The sequence below is a fragment of the Macrobrachium nipponense genome, chromosome 47 (genome assembly GCF_015104395.2).
Source record: "Macrobrachium nipponense isolate FS-2020 chromosome 47, ASM1510439v2, whole genome shotgun sequence".
Lineage (NCBI taxonomy): Eukaryota > Metazoa > Arthropoda > Malacostraca > Decapoda > Palaemonidae > Macrobrachium > Macrobrachium nipponense.
In genome coordinates this window covers 33,906,325-33,920,540 of record NC_087222.1, presented here as the reverse complement: position 1 = coordinate 33,920,540, position 14,216 = coordinate 33,906,325, and the positions used below count along the sequence as shown (strand labels likewise).

At 42.1% G+C, this 14,216-nt stretch overlaps 1 protein-coding gene across 7 annotated transcripts in view; it reads left to right on the top strand.

Moving 5' to 3' along the window:
• LOC135204858 (BMP-binding endothelial regulator protein-like) overlaps positions 1-14,216 on the top strand; it is a 57,497-nt gene that overhangs the window by 22,659 nt on the left and 20,622 nt on the right. For all 7 annotated transcript variants that reach the window (XM_064235076.1, XM_064235075.1, XM_064235078.1 and 4 more), the window contains one exon: positions 8,601-8,692. In XM_064235076.1, the coding sequence (XP_064091146.1) occupies positions 8,601-8,692 (92 nt within the window). The remainder of the gene's footprint in view (positions 1-8,600; positions 8,693-14,216) is intronic.

Below are 14,216 nucleotides of genomic sequence, written 5' to 3'. Positions count from 1 at the left end.
GAACTCATTTCAATACAGTTTAAATGGGTTACCTATGGCTAACATATCAATATGTTGTAAAAAAGTTAAAAACTGTTAAACTGTATTGAACTCATTTACACCCATTTAAAGTATACTAAACGCATTTAAACCTTTTTAACCAAGTTAAATTACAGCTCGTTTAACCTATTTAACAGAGTTAAAACCGAACTCATTTAAACTTATGTAACCCACAGATATGACATAGTTACCCACATACACCACGTTTAAATGGTACACCACATTTAAACCATTTAAATGGTAACTCATTCATGCACCTAACTCTTTTAAACTATATTCTGTAAATTTAAACACACCCTTTTATTAACCTACAGAAGCCACACTTTGCCCACGTATATACACAATTTAAACTGTCACTCGTTAAACTCATTTAATGCTTTTAAACTTTACTTATCTCATTTAACTCGTGTATTTAACCTGCAGGAAACACATTTTGCCCACTTACACCACATTTGACCCATTTAAACTTTACCGATATACATATATATAACCCATTTAAACTAGAACACCTTTATATATATTTTAAGACATTTAAACCACATTTGACCCATTTAATCTTTACCAATTAACATATATATATAACCCATTTAAACTAGAACACCTTTATATACATTTTAAGACATTTAAACCACATTTGACCCATTTAAAACATTAGTTAATTTACACTTTTGTAATCCATTTAAACTACATTTATTCCACATACACCATTACTGAACCCATTTAAACAGCAACTCGTATACATGTATTTGACCCATTTAAACTACATTTAACCCATTTGAATCATATTTAACTTACACTCTACTGAACCCATTTAAACATGAACTGGTTTACACCTTTCCAACCCATTTCAACCGCATTTAAACTATTTAAACTACAATTGAACTATTTAAACATCAAGTCATGTACACCTGTTTAACCCATTTAAACCACTTATATCCCATTTAAACCATATTTAACACAGGGAAAACCACATTCATCCCATTTGAAGTACATTTGACCCATATAAACTGTAATAGATCTACACCTGTTTAAGCCATTTAAACCACATTTAAACCCATTTAAACCATTTAAACCACATTTAACACAAGCAAAACCACACTTATCCCATTTGAACACCTATTTAACACATTTAGACCACAGTTGATCCATTTAAGTAGTAAATCACTTACACATTTAACCCATTTAAACCACATTTTAAAACTATTTAAGCCACATTTAACCCACTTAAAAGCACATTTAACCAATGTCCACACCACCTACACCCATAGATTTGGAGACCTGTCATACCATTTACACCCTACTGATAAAAAAACCCCTTCTCCTAACAACTTACACCACACTTACACCGTCTCCCATCCTCCCCCTTCCCCACAACCTTTAGGGGGAGACCCTCTTTACCCCTTCCCCCCCTCCCCCTTGGGTAACCATGGAGTCCCGAGGTTTGTTTACAAAATCCAAGGTCGGAGTTTTTTTAAAACGCTGTGTACAAATTTTTACAAGTGGCTTCGCTGCCATTATATCCTCCTCCTCCTCCTCCTCCTCCTCCTCCTCCTCCTCCTCCTCCTCCTCCTCCTCGGAGAGAGGAGGAGAGAGAGAGAGAGAGTTTTTTTAATCCACAAATTACAAACTCGACCACGTATGCATATTCGAGGTACTAGTGAGAGAGAGAGAGAGAGAGAGAGAGAGAGAGAGAGAGAGAGAGAGGTTATACCAATTCCCAGAGAGAATGCCAGAGGACCCACTGGGGAATTTAGGGGACCAGGGCCAGGGAGGTGGGGAGGGGGAGGGGGCGTGTTTGTTAAAATCGACCAGGACTTCTCAAGCGAAGGCACAGAATAGCAGTATATATAGAACAGTCTGAGCACAGCACATAAACAGCAGTAGAACAGCATTGAAGCAGAACAGCAGTAGATGACAGCAAGGATGTAGAACAGCAGTAGAACAGCCCATAAGAACAGTGGAACAGCGCAGAACAGCAGTATTACAGCAGCATTACAGAGCAGAGTAGCATAGAACGTCAGAGAATCACAATGACATCACTGGACACCATAGCACACCTCAGCACAGCATTGCCACAGCAGCATTACAGAGCAGAGTAGCATAGAACGTCAGAGAATCACAATGACATCACTGGACACCATAGTACACCTCAGCACAGCATTGCCACAGCAGCAGTAGTAGAACACCACAGCAGCAGCAGCACAGCATTGCCACAGCAATAGAACAGCAGCACAGCGTCGGAGGGTAGCGACAAGCAGCAAGGAGCACTGGGATTTGACAGACAAGATAAGGCAAGAAATAAATGCCCTTGTGCAGCTGTTGCATTCGTCTCAAATGTCCTTTCTCTCTCTCTCTCTCTCTCTCTCTCTCTCTCTCTCTCTCTCTCTCTCTCTCTCCGGGAATTACATTGACACATTTCCCTGAGGGTTATTTGTGGGTTAATATGTAGAAATTACAAGGGATTGACGGGACGGAAATCAATATAAACGAGGTCAAGGTCGTCAATCCGGCGAGGTCAGGGGTCACGTGGGTACCTGTTAGGTGCATTAATCTGGGTCTCGTCAAGGCGTAGTAGGTTAGGGGTTCTGTGGTGGGTTGTGGATCCCATGGTGTTGGAAACGTCCCTCTGAAATGTAGTATGATGAACCGAAGCACTGTTACCGGGTTAGACTTAATCCTCATGACTCTTTCTCACCACCGAGAGAGAGAGAGAGAGAGAGAGAGAGACTCCCCCAACGGCATCTGGCCGTCGTTCACGGTAGCCCATCCAGGCGCAGACCAGACAAAAAAAGAGCGTAAAGGGAAGATGTTCTGAGGTCACTTCGAAGTGATGTCAAAAGTCTCGATTGTGTGTGTGTGTGTGTGAGTTTGTTGGTTCGTGTGGATGCTCATAGACCCCTTGCCTTTCTCCTCCAGGGGGGAATTTAGGGGATAAGGGGATTAGTAGGGGCTGGGGGTATGGGGGGGTGGGAGGGAAAGTGAGAAAGGGTTGCACAACCATTTTGCAGAAGAGACGTCCCCTTGTTTGGATGAGGTCTCCTGTTTGCTGTTCGCTGCATCGTGTGTGACTACTAACAGGTTTTAGCCTCACACCACCACCACCAACTATTTATTTATTTATCTATCTTGCAAAGAACATCTCTCTCCCTCTTTTTTTTCTCTCCTCCATAATCCGCGAAGGATCCATTTTTTTTACAAAAGTCACAATCTAAAAGTCACCATCCAAAATGAATGATCCCCCCCCACACACACAAAAAATATGTTTTAGAATATTTTCAAATCTAGTCAGGGACCAACTCTCCCCCTGCCCGCCCCTCCCCTTCGCAAAATTCGTATTTAGACCCGTCTCGTCCATTCAGTGCAAGAAAGAGCCCGTGCGTGCCCTGGCTATCATAGTAAGGTCAGGTCAGGTCAATAGCGAAGCGCCTCTTTTCGAAGTGGGACGTCTCAATAGGTCATTAGACTATAGGTCACACGGTGGCAAGTTATACTGAAGTCTTGAAAATGAGAGAGAGAGAGAGAAGAGAGAGAGAGAGAGAGAGATTCTTCAAAGCCACTGACTGGCAGACGACGAGGAATGCTTGCAGACTTCTCAAACTACAAGCGCAAGAGACGCCTCCGAAGTCCTACGGTAATGGGATGAAAAAAAGAGAGAGAGGCGCGTTATGACCCCTGCAGGAGATCCTACTGTCTGCTGTAGGACGCGTCCTAGATGAAGAGGAAGAAGAAGAAGAAGAAGAATACAACATCAAGGGTCGTCTCCCGCCCTCTTGAACGCTATCCTTGGAGACTATGCAATGCGGATTCAAGGATTCAAGCTTTCTCAAGTACATGGAGGGCATATCGAATGTGCCCATGTGCCCAGTCCGTTTATACAAAAGGAGAAAAAGGCCTGGAGGTGCTTTCTCTCTCCCTCTCTCTCTCTCTCTCTCTTCCCTCCCTCAGGCTGAAGTCACTCTTATATTTAGATGCGTTCAAGTGAGTCGACTTTCTTCTCTCTCTCTCTCTCTCGTCTTTCCATCCAACCAGTGAGAGAGGAGGTACCAGTGTTCTCCCCCGTTATAGATAGATGTTCGAATCTCCCAAAATTCGGGTGTTTTTCGCCCCCCCCGTCCCCCTCCCCGTCCTCCGGCCCACCTTAGATCGACAGTGTCACTATATCCGCCAGTTCGTATATCAGGAGAGGTCAGTCAGCCTTACCCCAAGGTCACTGTAGATACAGTGAACATCACCGCGTAGGAAATCGACCTTCTGAAAAATACTCCTTTGGATATGTGGGGTGATTTGGCTGTCCCACAGAGAGAGAGAGAGAGAGAGAGAGAGAGAGAGAGAGAGAGAGCCAGCCAGGCAGCCGTTTGTTGATTGATCTGTGCGTCGGCAGCAGCCGCCGCCGCCGGCATTTCCACGTGATGGTTGAACTCGGGTACTGGTGTACCTCAAGTACAGAACAGATGACTGGGGACCTCTTCTGTTTTTCTTTCTTTCTTTTTTCCTAGAGGGGGGGGGGTATGGGGAGGGGGGAGGATGGAGGAATGGGGGCGACCTCGCCTCACGAGGACATCTGCTCTCTCTCTCTCTCTCTCTCTCTCTCACTCTCTCCTCTCTCTCTCTCTCTCTCTCTGTCATCCAGTGGGGACGGAGATGAACCTTGTACGATCATTGAGGCAGTCATTTGGCTGTGGTTAAGGATATTTAAGGTCTCTCTCTCTCTCTCTCTCTCTCTCTCTCTCCGTCTGGCTGGCTAGTAACTAGCGTCGTGACGTCACGGCGTTCCTATAGTAGTTAGTGGATGTCACGTTGTCAGTGCAATTAGTACAAATACCTTCTTCTTCTTCTTCTATCTCCAATTTTCTGAACCGATCTTGTAGCCTGGGAACCAGAAAAAATGTCCCTCTGGATCTGGGTGAAAATTTGGGGGGGATTTGACCCCCGGGGCCAAGGAGTAATTGGTCAGATCATATGAGGCAAACCCGGATATATGTGTTAGAGGTAGCCTGTGTCACCTACATACCTGCCTTCGTCAACCCGTAATTATGAGGGCATATGGCTACTATACTCTACTTCCCTCTCTCTCTCTCTCTCTCTCTTAGTACGACTCCAGTATAGGGGACTCTAGCAGGGGACCCCCCCCTTCAAAACCCCCCGTACCCCCCCCTACTCCGACAGTCATCCTGGGTCACAAACCAAATTTCCCGGGGAACAAAAAAGGGTTCTTCCCTTTGGTTTTTTTCACAAAAACAAAAAAAAAAAAAAAAAAAAAAAAAAAAAAAAAACACATACACATACACGTACATACGCACAAACACGCATACCTGAGGACCAGAAACCATAATTACAACCCCACGGGTACAATGAAAGACACACAAACAAGTCAAACTCCCAAGTAATTTCCCCAAGGGTACAAAAAACAAAAAAGCTTTAGACGCAATAACTACCTGTTTACCTTTGTGTGTGTGTGTGTGTTTTTGGCACCTATATGCGAACGTTGACACTGTCCTGGCAAAATTACGGATGGAATTCCGCTGCCGTCCGCAGGACGTTGCAAATATGCGGAAAAATCTTTAGTAGTATCATCCGAGTGATTGCCCACTAGGCCTAGTATTTGAGCTTTGGGCATTTGTTTACCTTAGACCAGCTCCCGTTAGCTCATTTAATCCCTTTCGTACGTTCAAAATTTGGTTTCTAGGGACATTCCTCTTTCCTCTTACCTCTTGAAGAACCCCTACTGCCTTCCCTTGCTTGCCTTAGACTCAAATATAGTCAAATTTGTACCACCAAACCAGTCAAGTGATTATTATCAGTCCTTGAAAAGCTACCAGGAAACTTTTGCAGATATATGTGTGGGCATGAAGTTGATCTAAGCGTTTCTGTTCATTATTATTAATGCCTCTCTCTCTCTCTCTCTCTCTCTCTCTCTCTCTCTCTCTCTCTCTCTCTCTCTCTATCGAAGTGGCTATAACGCGATAAACTTTATATTATATAGTTTTAGTCTAGATGTCAGACGAACTTGGGTTGATACCTTCATTTTTTTAAGAAAAATAAAACTACGAACTAAAAATCATTAGATTTCTGAAGCCGCCATTCTAAAGGGGACAGCGGATGATGATTAATTATCTGGAATGACCAATAAGATGCGATAAAGGAAGGAAAAGAGCAGTAATTCAATCAGATTATCAGAACGGAAAAGAGAGAGCAGAGCGTCCGTCCTGTCCATTTGAAATCAAACTGCCCCGCGCAGTTAAAATATTATCAACGGTCACTTTTCTATTACTGTATTTAAGTGGCCTCGTAGTACTTAAACCGTAAAGTAGTAGTTACTTATATAACTCCAGAATGAACATTGGGAAACTGGTTTAGTTTCCCCTGAGGGGAAACTAGACGTTAAATATAAGAGGAAAAAAAAAATACAGAAAAAACCATTGTGAACTCGTAGGTGACACGCAGTCTGATCTTGGCGTCTAGTCTGGGCCCAGAATTAGTGATAATAGTAGTAGTATGTATAGTATTAGGGGGAGGGGGGGAGGAGGAAGGGCATGTCCATATAACGGCTCTCTCTCTCTCTCTCTCTCTCTCTCTCTCTCTCTCTCTCAGCTACCCAGCTGCCAAAGGACGATCAAGTTACTTCCACCAATTTATGCATTTAGCAGATGAGAAAGAGAGAGAGAGAGATAGATAGATAGGGAGAGAGAGAGAGAGATAGGGAGAAAGAGAGAGAGAGAGAGATAGATAGGGAGAGAGAGGAGAGCAAATTCCAAGACGAGCACAGTGAGTGACGTAGGTTGTTTTTTGTGTCTTGTCGAGTAGTGGTGCGTCCTTGTTTAGTTATGGCTGGCGTTCGCTGCAGTCACTTTTTTTTTTCTTTATATTTATTTTCTTATTGTTTTTTTCAAACGCATTCGCGCCGTATTTTGCGTTTGTTTGTTCGTGCGTTTTTTTTCATCAGCTTATTCTTATTATTACTTCGAGAGTAAAACGTTTTTCTTTTTTTACGGGGATTATACTAAGGCGAATTAAGGAAATGTTGGAACATGGCGCTGATTGTCGTCGAAAATACGTTCATTTAGTTGTTTCATTGAAAAATAAAATAGAAAAACGTTCTCCAGAGCATATTATTGGAAATATTAATTAAACAATAACTTAAAAAACCTAAATAAAATATGAGTTAGCAAGAAAAATTCAGTTAAACAAGAATAAACAAAGAAAACTTCTCGTCTGTCGTGGCGATAACCTTACTGAACGCACCCTCCCCTGATGACGTCACAGCCTCTCTCGCTCAAACCAAAACAAAGAGATAACAGTTTCATTCTCAGAAAGTAATTTAGGATGGGGCTGCGTGCCCGCCCCACGCCCATCCCCAAGGGTGGTCACGACCCCTCACATGCGAGTAACGACCTCGCGCGTGAATTTAGGCGCAAATAAGAGCGGTGGTTGTCTCTCTCTCTCTCTCTGGCTGTCTTCATTAAAAACAATCACGGTTGATGAGTCCAGCCAGTGGTGGGACAGTCATTTGCAATGGCTGGATCTTTTCTCGTTCGAGATGGTCTTTTTTTAAAGTTTCTTTGTGGTTGTTTGGTTCGGCTTGGTTTCATTTTGGCTGTGAAAAAGGAATGGTTTAGTCTTTAGACTATATTGTTTAGTTTAGAGGAATGGTTTTAAGTGTTTTCGTTCCTAGCAATTAGAATTCTTTTAATTAGTTTAGTATTTTATGGGAAATAGATTAAATGAGTATACATTTTTCTAAGCAATAGAATGATTTAGAATTATTGTTATACAAAGCATGAACATTTTTTAAAATGAGTTGATTGCTGTTTTACCAATATAATTATTTAAATTGGTTGTTTCACCTCCTGTCAGACGAGCGCCTCAGTGGCGTGGTTGGTATGGTGTTGTCGTCCCACCTCTGTGGTCGCGATTTCGATTCTCGGCCATTCCATTGAGGAGTGAGAGATGTGTATTTCTGGTGATAGAAGTTCACTCTCGACGTGGTTCGGAAGTCACGTAAAGTTGTAGGTCCCGTTGCTGAATAACCACTGGTTCCATGCAACGTAAAAACGCCATACAAACAAACAAACATCTCCTGTCAGACAGAATAAGTTAAAATGGCTCAGTTGCATCCCATCGAAGTGAAGAATTGTTTGTTTCAACGTAAAAAATGATTTAAAATATTTTTATTCATTTATGCAGGTTTTGATATATATATATATATATATATATATATATATATATATATATATATATATATATATATATATATATATTAGTTTCCTGCAAGCAGGTGGTGGGTCATATGAATGAGGTGATTGTCACTTATAACTTCCTGTGTTTAGTTACATTTCATATAAGTTTCGTTGTCTCTGACCTACAGAATGATTTAAATAAGTTCAGTGCAGTTTCATCTAAGCCACAGATAGACTGAAATGAGTTTAGATTTAAAAAAAATGTTTTTAAAACAATAGTTTCATCCAAATGACGAAACTACCTAGAGCTAATTTGAATGAGTTTCGTTTCATGTGACTGACACTGATCTCTCTCTCTCTCCTTCTCTTTCTCTCTCTCTTCAGGTGAAAACATGCGGTGCCATCAGGAGGGAGAGGCCGTGGCAGTGCCCAAGGAACTCTTCAAAGACAACCCCTGCTTGGAGTGCGTCTGCGAGGTGAGTATCCTTCAGTCTTTGAGGACTTTTTTGTGGATTTAGAGGATAAGAGGAGCTAAGTTCTTCGAGGAGGACCTCGGTAAGGATTTTTTTGGGGAGGACTTGGAGGACGAGGTAAACTACCAGATCCTTTGAGGAGGGGCCTTGGTTGGAATCCTAAGCGGATCTCCGAGACTTGGGGACGACCTCGGGAGCTTGAAGACGACCGTAAGGACTTGAAGACGACTTCGAGGACTTACAAAACGACCTCAGGATTTTGGGCACTTGGGGACGACCTCTCGTATCTGGGGACAACTTAAGGGCGACCTCTGAAACTTGTGAGCGATCTCGGGGACTTGATGCTGACCTCGGAGATTGGAGGACGACCTCAGTGATTCGAGGACGACCTCGTGGATTTGAAAAAAAAAAGAAACTCTGGGAATCGATGACTACCTCTGGGTTTTGGGAAACGACCTCGTTAACTTAAAAAACGACCTCATGTAGGCTCGGGGGCCTTCGAATCGAGGCGTGGGATTCCCTTGGAGTTTTGTAGTACAGCTAATGTTGGGGGGGTGATTGCTCTCTCTCTCTCTCTCTCTCTCTCTCTCTCTCTCCAGTTTTCTTTACAAAGAATTTTAAGCCAAGTTCTTCCAATGACAAAATTCTGGTAGAAAAAAAACTGACTTTAGAGACAACAAAACAAAAAACACGAAATTAAAACTAGCAAAAAAAAAAAAAAAAAAAAAAAAAAAAAAAAAGGACAAAAGTATCTGAGAAAAACTAAATGAATCAAATATTAGTATAATAAAGAATAAAGTATAGTTAGAAGTAGGAAAAAAACGTCACGGTTTGTTCGTTGAAGTTTATTGGCCCCTGTCTTTTTGTTATCTTCAGGGAGGCTGGTTGTGCAGGGGGGGGGGGGGGGGGGTGTTTGGTTAGCTAGTAGGCAATGTGGTTTGGGTGGTAGAGAGAGAGAGAGAGAGAGAGAGAGCCAATTGGTCTTGATTAGAATTGGTGAGTGGAGAATGGCGATAAAAGATTAGCAAGCAACAGTTTAACGAGAGAGAGAAGAGAGAGAGGCCCCTCTCCTCCCGTTGCCATGGTTACCATGACGCACACATTGATGCAACAAAGACCCTTCCTTGAGAGAGAGAGAGACAGAGAGAAAGAGAAGATATTAGCAAGCAACTGTTCCTAAAACTGTCAAATTCACTCCAAGCAGGTGTACCAACCTTCCAGATCCCTACCAGCAGGATCTCGGAAGGGTTGGCAACCTCGTATACCCACAGGGATACCAACCTACCTCGCTAATGACAAATATAGCTCTGGTTCTTAAAAGTGAGTTATTCTTCTCGTACTCTTTGAGGGAACGGAGGTTTTTTTCCCCTCATTAAAAGGGAGATTATTCCCAAGATAGGCAGCGATGTCTCGTCCCGAGAACAAAAGAAGACGCCTTTGTTTTGGTCAGAAAGACGAGCGTTTCTGTTGGTGCTTGCTACGGGATCCTTGGTTGGTCTGAATTAGGTAAAGATGGATTATTCAGCCTTGGTCAAAGTTTTCACGCGTTATAGGTATTGTGTGCATATATATATATATATATATATAATATATATTATATATATATATATATCTATATATATATATATATATATATATATATATAATATATATATAATATATATATATATAAACACAACTTATGGCCCAGTATCCAAGACAGTATCCTCAAAAACCTGAGAAACAGGTTCGAGTCCTTTAACGGAATAGACATATTCTGCGCATCTGTTGGCCAAAGTATGTAACGGAATACTCGATACGCGACTGTTCATCAGACTTCGGTGGATCACAGCTAATAAATTGCTAACAAAGAAACATAAAAATTTATATGTTTATTTGATGAAAGATCAGGAAAGACGTTGCCAATAAGGTCAGCCATTATTTAAAACGACCCAGTCTTGGAGAAGCCGGGAGAAAAGGTATCTATACATATCGTGACCCTGGTGACCTTGTGACCTTGTCTTAATAGCCATTAGATGAAGTTATTCCCTACTAGACCTGCAGGAATTATAATACCAGTGTACGAACTTGTATGCAGAAGCGAACCTACGCGGAAAGACACACGCACACGTCTGCGTTTGCGTCTGCGCATGTCTGTTTGCAAACCAGGGACAGGAAATATAGAGTTACAAGCTTAAGACAGCCTTAGCCACAAGAAAAACAGGGGAGTTGATTAAAAGAGCATCAGCTCTGGAAAAAATTAAATGTCAACAAGCAGCGATGGTTTATTGAGACAACAAAAAGCCCTGGAGTTTCTGATTAAGAAGAAGAAGAAGAAGAAGAAGGAGAGACAATATGGCCAGCTGAAGACAAAAAAAAAACTCCTGAGGCTAATCGCTCGTGGACACTGTGATTCTGTTTTGAATTGGATCGACACCTGTTTGGGAGAGAGAGAGAGAGAGAGACAGGACGTTGTCCCGAGAGAGAGAGAGAGAGAGAGAGAGAGAGAGAATAGTATTTGTTGTTTCACCTGCCAATGTCGTCAGCTAGCGGACACATCCACACCTGTCAGCTGTCAGCATCTGGTGATGTATTTATCCTGCCAAATGGCGAGCCCACCACTCCGGAGTCTCGGCCTGACACCTGAGGGCAGTTCAGATGTCACATTCCTCTCTGCCCAATTGACTGGGGCGCTCTTAAATGCCCATTGTCGATTGCTGCCTTCCCCTCGTGGGTATTTCAACAGCCTTGGCTGTCGTCTCTTGAGCTACGCTGTCATATTAATGGTGTCTTTGGTGAGGATTCTGATAAGGAATTCTGTCTAACTCTGATACTAGATTTATTAAGTGGTCTTTTGTTAAAACACAAATCAAACTCATAGTATCTACTATTCTACTTTCTTTATAAGTAAATTGAATAACTACTTTAATTCCTATAGAAGATTGGCTGAATTTTTATAGTCTGTTTGTCAATTATTAATACTATTTTAGGCTGCTCACTCGCACCAGGCCATTTTAATCTAAGCTCAAGGCTAATTCTTTGCTTACGCAGTCAAAATGTGGTTTATTTCTTGTCTTAAACGATAGGTTCAGTCTTCTGAGTAGCGTGGGTTCGATTCCTGTCCGGGGTAAAGAGTAGGCTTTGTCTTTCGAGCAGCGGGGGTTCGAATCCAGCCCCAGGGAAGGGAATAGGCTCTGTCTTCTGGGCAGCATGGGCTCGAATCCTGTTTTGGGAAAGAGAGTAGGCTCTCTTCTGAGCAGCGTGGGTTCGAACCCTGTCCGGGGGAAAGAGTAGGCTTTGTCTTTCGAGCAGTGTGGGTTCGAATCCAGCCCGGGGAAGTATAGTTTCTTCGCTTGCTTCCATTCGGAATTTAAGGCTTGCGGTGAAACCGGCGTCGCATAGGAATTAGTTAGATAATAATAATAATAAATACACACAAAGATATATTGGTAGTTCATGGTGTACGTTGGAGAATGATATACAAATCTCTCTCTCTCTCTCTCTCTCTCTCTCTCTCTCTCTGGTAGTCTGCACATTGGCTGATTATTTAGAATGTTGATAATGAGTTTGTTTGTGGAATGAGACAGGCCGCTCTATATTTGTTTGAAGTCTGAAGGCCCCAGCTCGACGTGACTTAGAGAGAGAGAGAGAGAGAAAGAGTTAGTTAGTTAGTGGGCGCGGTCAGAGTTCGCCACATCTGACCACGCCCTCCCTCCCTCCCTCCCTCTATGACCTCAGAGGAATCACTGAACAAGGAAGATAGATCAATACTATATCATAGCAATGCATTTGATACAATCGTCGATGACGTCAGAGCCAGACAGACAGTGACGTCATCCGGTGACGTCACCCTTTCATCCTTCTGCTCGGCCAATAGGAATCGAGGTTGGGGGGAATCGTCTACTCGGGTATCGGCCAATCAGGGGCGCGCTTGCTTGAGATCGATGACGTCATGATGGATGATGGTGAGGACGTCAGCTTTTATAGACTGTTGATGGATATACGGGTTCTCTCTCTCTCTCTCTCTCTCTCTCTCTCTCTCTCTCTCTCTCTCTCTCTCTCTCCGGACGAAGATTGGCCTCGCTTTGGGCAACACTTGACGCAATTTTGCGAGAGATAGGAATGGCTTCGTCCCGTCTTGGCGGAGGTTTGCTGTCAAAAGATATATACTCACAATACCAGTTCGGTATAGTGTCCAGTCACGGGTTCGATCTCTCTCTCTCTCTCTCTCTCTCGACGCGGAAATATCAATAGGTAAGGTATGACACATCAGCCGGGCTTAGTCACTGAAGTATTTCAGGACAAAGAAGGAAGAGGGAACTCTCTCTCTCTCTCTCTCTCTCTCTTCTCTCTCTCTCTCTCTCATACACACACACCTATGCATTCGTGAGTCATGCTTATTCACCCTTGCGTGATAGTTCGTACAGTTCTGTCTTGTGGGACATTGATTTTGAGAGAGAGAGAGAGAGAGAGAGAGAGAGAGAGAGAGAGAGAGAGAGATCACCGTTGAATTCGTATAGAGGTGTATTAGATACATATGAAATCACGATACTCCAATATATGAATTCTCTCTCTCTCTCTCTCTCTCTCTCTCTCTCTCTCTCTCTCTCTCTCTCTCTCTCTCTCTCTCTCTCTCTCTCTCATATTATGAAAGTGTATGAAAGGGTAATGAAGAAAAATATAATGAAACATTTAATAAAAAATAATTTGTTTAATATAGGACAACATGGCTTTGTACCCGGAAAAATTACACAAACCAACTGTTAGTCCACCGATGAGAACATCTATAAAAATATGATAAACGGAAAAGAAACAGATGTGGTTTATCTAGACTTTGCAAAAGCTTTTGACAAGCTAGATCATAGTAATATTAGCTAAGAAAATTAGAAAACATAATATAGTGGATAAAGTAGGAAGATGGATAAAAGAATTTTTACACAACAGAAAACAGATAGTTATTGCAAACGATGAGAAATCAGATGAAGCCAAAGTAATATCCGGTGTGCCACAAGGTACGGTGTTAGCTGCAATACTGTTTTTTATTATGATTGAAGACATAGACAGTAATGTTAAGGAATCAGTAGTGAGTAGTTTCGCCGATGACACAAGAATAAGTAGAGAAATTACTTGTGATGAAGATAGGAACGCGCTACAAAGAGACCTTAACAAAGTATATGATTGGGCAGAGGTAAATAGGATGGTATTTAACTCTGATAAATTCGAATCAATAAATTATGGAGATAGAGAAGGAAAGCTATATGCTTTAGTTTTAGGGACCTAATAATGAGACAATCACAAAATAAGGACGCAATTAAAGACCTTGGTGTGATGTTGAATAGGAACATGTTATGCAATGATCAAATAGCAATTCTATTGGCAAAATGTAAAGCAAAAATGGGAATGTTGTTACGGCACTTCAAAACAAGAAAAGCTGAACACATGATTATGCTTTATAAAACGTATGTTCGTAGTCCACTTGAATATTGCAATATGATATGGTACCCACACTATCAAAAGGATATTGCACAAATAGAGAGTGTACAAAGGT